The sequence below is a fragment of the Prinia subflava genome, chromosome 1, assembly GCF_021018805.1.
Source record: "Prinia subflava isolate CZ2003 ecotype Zambia chromosome 1, Cam_Psub_1.2, whole genome shotgun sequence".
Lineage (NCBI taxonomy): Eukaryota > Metazoa > Chordata > Aves > Passeriformes > Cisticolidae > Prinia > Prinia subflava.
The window spans coordinates 24808953-24823099 of record NC_086247.1 but is presented as its reverse complement, the minus strand read 5'-3'; the positions used below and the strand labels follow the sequence as shown (position 1 = coordinate 24823099).

The 14147-nt window shown below is 38.4% G+C and overlaps 1 protein-coding gene across 5 annotated transcripts in view; it reads right to left on the bottom strand.

The window, feature by feature from the left end:
* Positions 1–14147, bottom strand: part of RUNX1T1 (RUNX1 partner transcriptional co-repressor 1) — a 121647-nt gene that overhangs the window by 25434 nt on the left and 82066 nt on the right. For all 5 annotated transcript variants that reach the window (XM_063391303.1, XM_063391285.1, XM_063391320.1 and 2 more), the window contains 4 exons: positions 11816–11997; positions 3873–4123; positions 2597–2682; positions 1774–1975 (listed from right to left, as the gene is read on the bottom strand). In XM_063391303.1, the coding sequence (XP_063247373.1) occupies positions 1774–1975; positions 2597–2682; positions 3873–4123; positions 11816–11997 (721 nt within the window). The remainder of the gene's footprint in view (positions 1–1773; positions 1976–2596; positions 2683–3872; positions 4124–11815; positions 11998–14147) is intronic.

The window sequence follows — 14147 nt, the reverse complement described above, 5'->3', positions numbered from 1 at the left end:
CCAAAGGATGGGCTACATAATTATCTTTCAAGCCAGAATTTTCCAAGAATTCATCTTGACAAATACACAAACAAATGCTAATATAGGGATCTAACTCTATGCTTGATCTTTATTTTATCTTATGTACCTGTTGTTGTGGTGATGACTATTTTTCTTGGATTGTAATATTATCTATAGAGATTTGATGAATGTCATGAGTTTCAGTTTCCTTGGGAAAATATCAACACCCAAGTTACCTTTCACTTTTTTTTACCTACTAACTACACGAGCACCACGGCCTGTCTCTTTTTGCATCACAGCTTTACTAGAGAAGTGAGCCACTGCTTTTGATCTACTCATAAGTGTTCTTCCTGAAGTTGCAGATGTGATTGACATTTCAGATTCCTTATTTATGAGTCTTTCTTTACATTACATTTATCACTGTTCATACAAGCCATTACCCGAATACTTTCTCAGAAGGACTCCTCTAGGGACTAGACTTATTAGTGAACTATGGAAGCATTTCCATAACCCTTCCTTCTACTGATTGGAGCTCATTTATAGAGCTGTTGACTCAGGTAATTTGACACACACACACCAAAAAAATTGTTATCAAGAGGCACTAAATATTACAGTAATAACTCCAGAAATTTAGCAAGAGAATGATGGAGATGGGATTAGATTTGTTTTTCTGTTTTTCTATTTGCAATTAAATAGTTTTTTGACTTAGTAGGTTATTCTTAAAGGCAAAAGGAAAACACATTTAAAATGCAGTTGCCAAATTACACACATGCAATTCTACTAATGAGCACAGTTTATGATGACTTTGAGTAGATGGCACTGGATACAATTTATTTTTTACAAGACAATATTAGACAAGCAAGCACAGTCTTCTGTTCTCTTCAAAAGAGCAAGAACAATAACAAATTATCACCAAGATGTTTCTTTACCATACCTGCCGCTAAAGTGAGGAGATGGGGTAGAGAAGGCCAAAACACTAGTAACCTACAGAAAGCCCCCAAAGTCAAAGCCTGTTTTTCTCTAGCAGAGTCCTCTCAGAGTAGTTGTGTGAGGTACCGTGTGAGTGACTGTGAAGGTCTGCAGGGGTGAGAGCCCAGCTGTTTGGTCTGGTCCTTGTAAGGCAGCTGCAGCCCACCCAGCTCAAGCTCTGCAGCTTGAGCCAAGGCCTGCACAGCTCCATAGAATTACACAGAAAACAGTCCTCAGATACACCTCCACAAGCTCCAGTGACGGACACAGACCTAGAAGGATTGTGTATGCATGACTGAGCATCCCAGATCTTGTTCCCTTTTTAAACAGAAAATAACACCTAAGAAGTGCCTATATCTTTATAACTCCATTTCCTTAGAAAGAAAACTTCCAGGTTAAAAGTCAATTGATTTAAGAAGATGAAAGCCCTCTGTTTCAAATCGCAAACAATCCAGGAACACCTACAGATTTTTTAAACAATCAGGCAAGAGAAGGAGTCAGAAGGAACAGAGAATGAGTGCACATCTCACTGTTTGCCACTCCTACATGACAGTCTATCCTCCCACCCCACCCTCTCAGACTTTGCTGAATGGAAAGCAAATTATCAAGCATCACCCAAAAACCCATAAGCCATTCCACCCAGAAACACCACTGTTCGGGCATAAGAGTTAGAGTTAATTTAGTAGTCAGCAGAGAGAAATCGTCACTATAACAGAAAAATCAGAAGAACAAATGTAAACGTCATCTATCACTTAGCTGAACTTAAAGAAAACCAGTGCACGATTTTCAATGAAGATACTGTACCTAATGAAACTGGATCTGGATTCACTGGGCTCTGCTGTCTGGAATGACTACTACTGCTGTTTCCACCTTTTTTTAAATCCTCCGCATCACTGTACCGCCGTATCCAGTAATTCAGCTCCTCACGGTCTGCTTCCTGACATCGCCGTAGGACAGTGAGAGATCGCCTGGTTTTTTCCACCATGTCCATTATACAGTTCAACAACTATTCACAGCAGTGGATGGAGCACAGAAACAAAGGAGAACTTTTTACTCACAGAGTGACAAAATAATAAAGACAACGTTAGTGTACAGAGTGCATGGGTTTTAATAATGAAGGAGTCCCTCTCTGTTAACCTCAACTACAGCTGAAAACTTCTAGATTTTTAATGACAATACCTTCCTTTTTAACTGGTGGTCCTAAACTATACTGATAGGGACTTACAGGAGAAAGAGCAAAGACAAAGAGAAAACAACTGAACAGGCTGTAGCCCTACTGCTAGTATTACATGGCACCACAGAGGACTCAAGATCTGGTCTAGAACTGATGCCTTCAAATTTTGGAAGAACTAATAAATTCATGAACAAATCCAATCCCCAGATCCAGAGTTTATAGAGAAAGTCCATTCCTCTTTTGGCAGACTGTAATAATTAGGATAATGCAGGAGACACGTATCAGCAAGGCGTGATAAGGCTTAATGGGGAACATCAAGCCCTCTGATATAATCAGCAAAGCTTTCAAAACTTGTCCTGGAATTCAAATAGGTTTTAAAGTAAAAATTTTAAATTCCTATCTTAGAAGGCCTTTGTTCAGACAATTATACATAAATGGATATTTAGCCCTTACATGGTCAAGATGTTTCCACTCTTCTGCCCATTCTCTGTCTGTTAGCCTGTGATCAATCATTTCTTCTTGACGCGTGCCATGCAACCCTGCCAAAGAGGAGCAAATTATGTTTATAACGTTGGAAGTCCTCTGTGGGGGAAAAAAAGCAAAAGAGCCTATAGGTAAAACCATCATATATTACCTGTTGTAGTATCAGGAATACCACCACCACCAAGGAAAAAAAAAAAAGGCTTTAAAACTTTGCTCTAAGTTCTCTTTAGTACTTTCCCCACACAAGATGCTACTGTTTTGTTCAGTTTAATATCTTCAATTCTGTAAGTGCTATAGGTTGCAAGGTGACCTTTCAAAATGGACATAGCTCTTTCTGACTATGTACAATTATTATATATATAAATATAACATAATACAATATTATACAATAATTATAATTTTTCATTTGTACTACTTGAAGTCAGCAAGGCAATTATTTGGTAACTTAGTGCATATAATACTAGCTGTACTTCACTGACTTGAAAAAAAAATTAGTATAAACTCAGTGTTATTTCACTAAATACAGTAATTACTACCATGCCAACAGAGCATCATTAAGGGTTCATCCCTTCACAGATGTTTAAACAACATGTGGTTAAAATGTAGCACATATATCAGAGCAGCTGACAATGATACAACCAAGCCAGTATTTATTATCAACACTCAAGGGGAACCAACACTTGTTCTTTGTTTAGCCTCCTCTATACAGATGCTGAATATTTGTAAGTGTTCCTCTTTTACTGAAGATTTGTTTAAAACAAGGAAGAACAGCAAGTGCAGATGTGAAGCAAAACCCAAGAGCATCAGGCATCCCATGAAACCAGGCCGTGCTGCATGGGGTGTGGCTGGCACTCTGCTGCTCACATCCTCCACAGAGAGCCCCATCTGCCCTGGAGATGTCACACGCACAACACTTCTCTGAAAGATAACAACTTTCTTCTGCTCTAAGCTGAGATCAAGCTATATCGATGTTGCTATCATCACAAATGACATCAGAAGAAAAATAAAAGGCTCTACCTGTCCTTGCCTGCCATACACCTGAGTATCCATGTCACCCGTGCAGCTCTGAAAACACAGGTTCTGACCTCTTACTTAGAGACACAATTCAATCTACTTTTACAAATAAAGATCTGAAATAAGGCCATTAGAAGCAGCTGGATTGACAAACAGCCATAAAGGCTATAAATTGAGTTATAAGGGAAAAAAGAAGTCTAAAAAACCAATGCAGAAAATCAACGTGCCTTACCCATAGGTCTGTTTCTGTCCCTGAGGTCCCTGTGATTGGGGTGTCTGTATGAGTCCCTGTAGTGGTGGGCAATGGCCATATCATCCAAACGATAATGCTGAGGAGGAGGTGGGGTGGGATGAGGCAGACCATTGGGCTGATAAGATAAGCCATTATTTGGACTGTACCGCTGGCCTGGGCTAATAGTGCAGGGCCGCTTGCTTGGATGCTCTGAGTGCAAAGGCTCTCTGTCAAAGCCATTTTCTTTGGTTCTGAAAAACAAAGCAAAGGAACTTTAATTCACTTAATGAATAGAGCTTGGGAACATGCACCCCCACCTACACATGCAGCTTCAGGAACTAAAGTTTGTTCTTTCACTTAGCTCCAAATGTGTGGTGTTGCAGGTCATTTCATAACACTGCTGATTCAAAACATACAAAGGACTCATTCACCTTGTCTAACCATTCTTGTAACTGGAGAAATACTAGCAAGATGAGCCTTCTGACAGAGCCACTTAACGAGGGGCTGGAGAGCAGGCAGCCTTCTCTGAGATCAGAGACTTGGTGGATACACATGCAATTGCAGACGTGAAACCATCAACTGATACATGAAGCTAGGGACCAAGAAATTCCTATTTTCAGTAGTGCTATAGGTTATGATGATTAGGAGAAATCTGCAGTTGAAAAAATGGGGTTTTTTTTCAAGAGTATAACAGAAAGTCTAGCAGCGCATGTCAGTGTGCTGAAGCTGAGCATGCCATGAGCTTCCATCAAGATCAGTGTCACACAGAGACTTTGGGAAGAATTGACTCTAAATCATGAGAAATGCATCCTTCAGAGATTTTTGCACCACCTGGGCTACTCCAGTCAAAGGTGCCGTGTCTGTCATTAATTTTGCTGGAAGATGTGGTTAGATTCAAGTCCTCAGTAATTTTCAGGATTTCCCACTCCATTACTCTTAGACAGGTAAGGCACCTTATGCTCAGGCAACTTGGAAGAGCTACTGAGGAGAAGGAATGTTCTAGTTACTTTTTAATTCAATTCATAATCAGCTATTTCCAAAGAAATCTCTACTTGACACCTCTGTCTGAGAATCTTGAACTCACCCTGAACTAATTCTCCATTAAAATAAAATATATATAAAAAAAAAAAACAAACCACAAACTATAACAAAAACTCAAACAAACAAAATACCAACCAACCAACCAAAAAACCCAACAAAAAACCAAACCAAAACACGCCCCCTTCCCTTCCTTCCCCCACCTCGAGTTACTTCAACAGGTTCACAACCCATTTTGGGGAAGTTTCATTTCACCAAAAGATGTTTGGGGTTTTTTTTAACCACGTGAATAAAGAAAATCTACAAAATATTAGCTTTGATCAGAAAGTTTATTAGATATAAATATTGTAAACTGAGGTTTCATTTCTCCCTCCAAAAACTTTTATTAAACTGCTGATATATTCCAGCTTTTTTTTATATAAGAACTTATCCTCTGGAAAAAATGGATGGCATAATGTATCATTCCTAGTATTAACAATTTTTTGATACTTTGACAGAAAGGTAAATTTGAGCGATTTTTCTTGTTTGCCTGTGTTAAAACCAACTGCCCTACAACAAACCTTCCTCCAGAAACCAACCACCCTCCAAGGACTGTCTGTGGGGAAACACTCAGTTTATTAATTGTCACCTCTCAACAGGTTCCCATTTACTGCCAGTGAGAGGAAGGGTGAAACCAAATCATTGCCAATATCCTCTGAGAGAGAGAATCAAACTAAGATCTTGTAACTAGCAAGAAATGGGCCGCATTATTTTCAGAAGGAGTGAAGCAATTTCTCTGAGACCTCACAAAAAATTACTAATGCCAGAGAAGCTGCAGGTATATACATATTATCCCAAATTGTAACTTGGCAAAAAGGGAAGAATCTTTCACCAGCACAGCAGGACGTCCATTCTAATTTGGGGCAGATATAAAAGACATGCTTTGCTAAAGTGGAGCATGTACCTTGTTTCAAAAGAAACGCAGCATGGCTATGAAAACTCCTAACCAAGGAAACCTGAGGTCTATCATATATTTTTTATTACTTTTGGCATGATGTAACTGCTTGCAATAACTCCCAATGGGTGGTGATGTTTCTGACAGCTCAAGACAAGTTTGTATTTACTTGCTGTTGTGTGTTTTCTTTGCATGTATGTCCTCAATGTGCCAGCCTTCCAGCTGTCAAAATACTATGCAAGCAAAAGAAATGGATTTTCCTGTCTGTACAAGGCAAACTAAAAATTCACCTAAGTACTTTAGTACTACAGCTAGACTGTTCTCTAACTTAAATGAGTAAAAATCAGAAACAGCAAAAAATACCTCATTGACTTTTGATCACTCAGTGTAGGAAAAGTTTAAGGCATAAAACTGGGACAAGTGGGAATCCAATTTTCCTTTTCTGCACTACAGCTTGATGTTAAAATCGTATATTTTCATACAAATGTATATATTTGCACCTTAATGTACAGGTATTTCTGTGTTTTTTAGTAATGCTATCTACTTAATTACCTTAACTGGAATGTACTTCTTTAGCTTGGAAAACACACCAGCATATCCACTGAACTCTGACTAACATAGAAACTAACATGACTCTTGAAAACATATTTACTGAAACGATGTTTTTGCTATTATGCTGGGTAATGGCTGTTATGTCGTTTCTGGGTGTAAAAATTTAATTCTACAATTTGTTGTTATATTTTCTGCACTGACCAAATACACAGCTTACCAGAATATCAGAATGAGACTCTCAGTCTTACTCAATCTTTTAGGTTTTCCCCCTTGGGGCAACAGCATTTCACCTGGTGCCTGAGGAAGTACTCCTCTCTCCCAGTAACTGGCACACTCATGTGAATAGTAGTTCCAAATATAACACCACCACAATTTTAACCTGCTTTCATCTGATTTTGCAAAGCAACCACAAGGTGTAGAGAGGAAATAATGGTGAATGTGTAGGAAGCATAGTTGACACTTCTTTTCTTTCTCCTGTTGGCCACATTTTCCTTGATGTGCCTATAAATCAACACAGTTGTTTGGAAAATTTGCAATATGAGAAAGATGGAGTCCTTCAGCTATAAACAAACAAGGGATCATTTTACTTGAAGCCACGATTTACTCAGATAAAAAACAAAAGAATAGACACTACTTTTTAGCCTGTACCTATTTGATAGAATTTATGTTAGTTGTAGGTTATGATTTCAGTTTTAAATTATTGCAATATGTGGGTAATTTGCCGGGTAGAAAATCTGATCATGCAAAACTGCCTTGGCTAGAAAATTAGGCTTCAGTATTATGTGTATTTCAAAGTCAGCTTACAAGAATGAGACAAAGCTGTTCATCTACTATTTGTGCAAGATGCTTTGATTTAAACTGACTTCCGCCAATAAAGGTTTGATGAATCAAACAAATGATAATGCTTTGATAGAATAAAGTAGCTGTTTATAATACTGTGTTACAGAAAAGATTACTTTTCTACCTTGTTAGAAGTTCATATTACAGAAATTCTTTTAAAATTCCTCATAATTACACACGGCATACAAGGAGCACAGATGTCAGATATAAGAGCTGTGAGAATCCTTCACCTTACTGAGATACTGAGGAGCCTCTACAAATAAGATTTACCTAACACTATTATCAAAGTTGATCTCTGTGCCCAGGTACCTTCAACATGTATTTCTTCTCATGGGTTCCAAGGGTACTGTAACCACAGCAGCACTTTCTAAAGTCACAACATAATCATGGCCACTTTTGTTTTCTTCTCACTCAAAATGATGCTATTCTAACAGAATTTTTTGTTATCTTACATCCACTTTGTAGGCAGCTGTCATAAACGTAGAGCCACTATATGACATGGTCACATGCCATCAGCCCTTTCCAGCAAGCTCAAAGGATGAGTAATTAGCACAAAGTTTTTTGTTGTTAATGTATTTAAAATCATGTGATTTATAATTAAGCATTTATTCACCAAAATAAAAACTCACTGTGGTCCAAGTTCCTTAACTTTACTACAGTAGAATGTAAACTCCAAAACTTGTAAACAAAATACAGTGAACACTTTGTTCATGACATGTCATGAACAAATTACCAAAATGTGTTGTCTCCTCAGGTGTCAGTTTTCCTCTCTTGCAGTGACTGATGGTTCCCAGTGTTATTACAGAAACAGATTGATCTTTTTAATGAGCTAGTTTAATAGACTCCAAAACCTCACCGTGGCTGCTCATCCGTGTCAGACCATATGCACCAAGAAAACATTCAGTAAAACACAAAGCTCGCCTGTCAGATTGCTCTATAAAACCTCACATACAGTAGACTCGGATATGGAGATAAATAACCAGAATTGGAAAATGGATATGCAAAAAAGGTTCTGAAATTATAAGCAGAAAAAATTACTGTATGTGGACTTTCTTTAACAAAAAATCATGAGGCAGCTGTGGTTACATGTAACAAATGTTCCACTTTCTTTGCCTAATCCTCCACAGTACTGCCTCTACTGGAATCCATGGTATGCAGTTAACCATGCCCAAATGAAAAATATAAATATGTATGTATACATATAACATATACAAACAAAAAATTATATACAATGCATGCCTGTGTATAACTATATATCTATATCATATACCTTGGGAAGTGAAAAAGATATCACAGTTTACTTCAGTAAGACACACATCTTCAATCAAAATTACTCCAGCTGCACTTAGTTCTCCTGGAAAGATGTGTGGTCTTTGAGCAATTTCTTTTCATTTATTAGCCATGGAGTCACAGTAAACCCTTCCCTTAAAGGATGTCTGATATCTTCTGCAGAATTTTTATTAGTATATTTGAAAATTACTTGTATTTCTAAACAAAAGGTATATATATTTCCAGATGTTTCCTCATAGTCCTCTGTACACAATTAAAATAATTAATAGTGTAATGAGTATAAAGCCAGACAAGTATTTGGTTTCAATACTCACTCAGTCTAGGCATGTTCTGCCTCTGAGGACAGTTTTTTATGGTTGATTTACTTACATTATCCACATTAAAATGTATGCAGGCTCCAATTCAGTAAATTTAAGAATCTTTCCAAAAGCATCTTGTTCTTTTTTACTAAATCTGTTGCACAAATGTTCCTGAGTGCACAAGACAACTCCACTGAACTTGGCTCAGCCAACACTACAACATATATTTTTCTGTATAGCTTTTATTATAGTCATAGGCAATGGAGAAGTAGATGTGACTAACCAGTGACAGGGTTGCTTGACACTGAACAAAACCAACTTACTTTTTAAGCTCAAGGTACCATTCCAATGAGTGCACTGGGCAGTCTCTTTTCTCGTGAGTGTTTTTCATTACAGCAAATAGTTGCAGAGTCAAAAAGAAAGGATGAGTTTTTCTGAAACACCACTTCCCCCGAACTAAGGAGCTGAATTTCAGGCTGCAACTGACAGAGCTGCTGCACCTTGGAGTGCACAGGCCAGCAGGACAGCCCAAACTGCACCCTCCCTGGACCCTAGAAATTCAAACACAGGCTCTTACCCACAACAGTGGAAGTTAAACTGTCTACCCCTCACTCCAAAAGCTGCATTACTACCTGTGAAGGAGCTGAAGGCTCCTCAAGCTGTTCACAGCCTAAGAGAGACTTCAGCTCTGAAGCCACAGGCACTTGACTTTGCAAGCAGAGACTTATGAATTTCAAGAGCACCTATATATTTTAACTAAAAGGAAATGCTGAGAAGAAAATCCATAAACCATACCCAAATCTCTCTAGGTCTGGGCCTCAGTTTTAATTAAAAGATGAAAGCTGAGCTTAAAATCCCATATTCTCCTGATCTGCTGGTCCCTTTATATGCTAATCTTATGTCCTTTTTGTTATAAAACCAGCATAGTGTCTTTCCATTACAAAGTTCTTGTCCTGGTCTCTACCTGCATCACCCATCTTCTCTCTCACAAGCAGGACTGAAGATAACGCAGGTGAGATGGTACTTACTACAAAACAACTGAAATTCAACACCATCAAACGGGGTCTCAAAGAGAGGGAAGCTTTATTCCAAGTGCTAAGATGGAAAGCAAAGGAAACTCTTTATTTTGCATTTTTTTCTTTGTGGCCTTATGGGAGATATGAGTAATATGGCTCTCTACTAACAGGAAAAAAAAAAAAAAAAAGTGAGTTAAGGTTGTCAGGAAGGCACATTGCTCTTCTCTGTATTCTGTCAAGAAATACCTCACTGGCTTATGAGATAATTTCATGACCGTCTATCTCCTTGTAGGAAAAATGTTGTGTCTGCTGCTGACACAACAGCATGCTGACATTTAAGTTATTCACAAGATATTAAGAGGCCTTTTTAACAGATGTTTTGGTACACTACTCTGCAAAGATAGAGGATATGCAGAACTGCTCCAATATGCTGAATTTCAGATTTGGAAAATTTATTTCATTGCACATAGTAAGAGAATACACATAAAATGTCCAAAAATTAATCATCTTTCTGGAGTGCAGAAACATGCTTATGTTAACTCCAAGAGCTGCTTCAGTTTGGTCTAGTTGTGTGGAAAAACTGGTGAAAAGAGGGTCGCTACATATAAAGAGAGCTTTTCTCCTTGTATCTTAATTTTCTCACTGGTCCATAGTGATTTTTCTGAAACACAGTCTGGGGAAAACTAATTTCAAATACTTTCACATCTTTTTCTATCTAATGGCTATGTGACTTTAAATTTTACTGTTCACTTCTGGCTATGAGAAGTCTAAAGTATGACTGTGAGCTTTCAGACTTTTTCTCTGTATTTTTGTGCCATTCAAGCCTGTTCCAACACAAAAATGTCACCCGTACAAAGTTATGAGGCTTCTTGACTTTGCAAATCACCTTTTTCATTTAAAGGATAACTAGGGCACTTGCATACTTCAGGCATACAGGTAGTGGTATTTGGCAGAACAGTACAATAAAAGTTTTTCACACTATAAAACCCATGGCAAACAAATCAATGAAAAATACAATACCTGAGTTTCCCAAAGGTAAAAAGTAAATGCCAGTTGAATTTCTAACATTAGCATAGGAAGACAGTTAAAAGTAAATAGCTGCAAGAGTCATTTCCTTGTAATACTAACCAAAGAACTTTATTCCGGAAAATAATAACTGTTCCCTGCCCCTAAAGCTACTGTACTTCACACACATGCATTCACTTGACCACTTCTGCATGGACACTCCTCAGCTCAACAACAAAACAGATTTCAGTGAACATTTCTCCTCTTTGAAAGAAATATCCCTATTTGAAAGAAATATGCATATTCCATGTATGGATATGGAAAGATGCCACAGCAGAAGGAGCCAAAGCCCTGAGAGTGCTCTGGGCTTTGCCTTGTACTTCTCAATATAAATGCCTGGCGACTCTCTTCCCATTTAATGTTGAGTTCAACAAAACGTCAGATGCACAGGACTTGCATATGGAGCTGGCATGATCTGCTGCTTGTCACTTCATGACAGAAATGCTGTGCACAAAGTACTACAGTACTGGCTGACCATTACTTTTGTGCTCATATGAACACAGTGTGTCCTGAGGTTACTGAATCAGTGTGTGCATGTACTATATTTATATACTCAGGAATATATACGTGTATGTAGCTCAGTCCATATATATACATGTAAATATGTATATTCAGACATGCATAAGCAGGGCCTGTTATGAAAAGGCATGGGAATAAGAGAGTAGATTCAGACTAGGTATAAGGAAGAAATTTTTAATACAGTAGGTGGTGAAACACCGGCACAGGATGCCCAGAGAGGTGGTGGATGCGCCATGTCTGGAAACATTCACGGTCAGGCTGGACCTGAAGGCACCCAGGGAACACCCTCTGAGTATCCCCCCAGCACCCACCCCCTTCCTGTGCTGGTGGAGCTCAGCATCTCGGGCCCACAGACACTGGGCAGGGCACAGAAGGCGCAGTGGCACTCACCTGTCTGGAGTTCGCCTCTTCCCGTTTTCGTTCACATCGAGAAGCAGCTCTGAGGAGTCAACAGGTGAGGTGGTGCTGGCATCCAGAAGCAGCTGTTCGTGCTGGGCGAGGTACTGGGCTGGGTTCTGCTTGGCTAGCCTTGCACAGTGCAGCAGCTCCCGCTGCAGCAGGGGCAGATTGGCCTGCAAGAGTGTAGCACATGTTAAGAGGACAGATTAAAAGCAGTTTCAACAGAGATGAAAAAGAACAATCAGAAATCAGAGGAAAGGCTGCTCTGAGTTGCCATCATTCCCAGCTTGGTTTGTGGTTAGCTGCCTGAAAGCAGGCAGCCTCCAAAAGTGGCTATAGCTGTACTGAATATGCATGGAAGGATAGGAACTTACCAAAAAAGTTAAATAAAACAGTAAATGCTGCGAGAAAACCTGGTCTGAGCGCCACATCTTTAAAGAGGGGAAAAGCACTGTCTTGGCTGACTTCTTCTGCTTTCTTACTATCTAAAACCTGATCTCATATGGAGCAGCTGTTTTCAACAAGTGACAATCCTTTGTTTCCCATTCAGACTGCAGTTAGGACTCAGAAACTATCTGAAACCAGGGGTCTGCAACTCTATAAGCTGCCTCAGTCACCATCCTTTGAGAGCCTTGAGGAGAACAGGATTGAGAATAGGATTGCCCTCAGCTTTCCCATTACACTTGCAGTTGCACATTAAGATAAAGATTACAAGAAAATCTCACATTCCAGAGCTTCAGTTAATCACCCGGAGGGCTACAATCCTCCTCCTAGCCAGATGTAGCTTGAAGGATTTCTAACTGTTCTTTCATGGCCCCACTGGGACTTGGGTCATGGCCTGGAGATTACCAGGATTCAGACAAAGAGAACTGAAAACGCTTGCTGATCCCTGGGCAGCACATTTTGCCCATCTACTGGGGTCGTACTTTGTCATACTTTTTGCCAGAACTGTATGTCCCTTCCCTCTGCAGAGATAGTTACACATCTTGAGAGACATCTTCCCTTCTTTACAGCACATGCCAACATTGATACTAAGAAAGGCCACTCATTTTTACCTAATTATTTTTGCACCATAAAGTGATTTGCCTTGACCTCTCTTGTTCCATCATTACTGCCCGATGACTTTTCGTCTCAGAATTTTCAAGTATTGAATTACATTACTTTTAGTAACTAAAGGTAAGACAAAGGACTTCAGTAGTTTCCTTTGCTTTTGAAACAACTCCCATTTAAAAAACAAACAAACAAACAAACAAACAAAACAAAACAAAACCCCCCTTTTTTAAGAGGGAAATACTTTTGAAGTCAAAAAAGTTCTGAAAGTAAGGTGCAAGGTGCAAACAAAAAACCAGATATTCTGAAAAGTTTTGAGCCCAGGATCTTGGTAAATTACTTTGTTAGCATTGTAACAATGGCAACTGCTCCAGCACCTGTAAGAGCAGAACCACTGTGCTACAAAAAATGCCAGAATAGTCAGTACCTATGAAACGTTTAACAGTGGAGAAAAAATTAGAGATTGGTATCAGCTATTCAGCTTAGGACGGAAAGACAGTTGGTTGTGGAATATGGAGGTCTTTTCAGACAAAACAGAACAGAAATGTTTTCTGAAAGAACCAAATATCTATTTTCTTTTGGTCATTAGAGAGATTAGACTGACTGTGTTGTGAGCAGGGTTTTTCACTTGTTTTAATTTCACTGTTTCTTTATAAAGCTCATACAGTCTACAATTCAAGACACCCAACTACCTGAACTGCCTTGCATGGCAGAAAATAGTTGGAGAAGTTCACATATATACAAGAAGTTCACAAATAAATATCTGCAAGAAATATAAGAATCTGATCTAATATTTGACTAGTGATACACACTTAAAAATGCATCATCTCAACAGGCCTGTGAGGTAGAAATGTGAAAGCCCTACTTAGGAGGTGAGTAGAAGGAAGAAACAACATATTTGGGTTCCTTATCCACTATCACAAACAAAAAAATACCTTTTTAATGCTTAGATACTCCTGGAGACAACCAAATTTTGAACTGTTCAGCAAAAACTGGATTCTACTTATTTACTTTCTCCTAAAGAAATGTTCATTCTTGCCCTTTAACTATAAACACGAACATTTGCAGATAAATTTATATAAATATAATAAATAAATATAATAAATAAATAAAATAAATAAAAATATAAGTAATTAATTAATTATTAAGAAATAATTAATATCTATAATGAACACGTTTTCTTTGCACAAAACAAGCATGTACAGCTTTTAATACATTTATTAAACACAGATATATTCAGTTGCTTAATTTTTTAAAGTTAGTATACAAAACT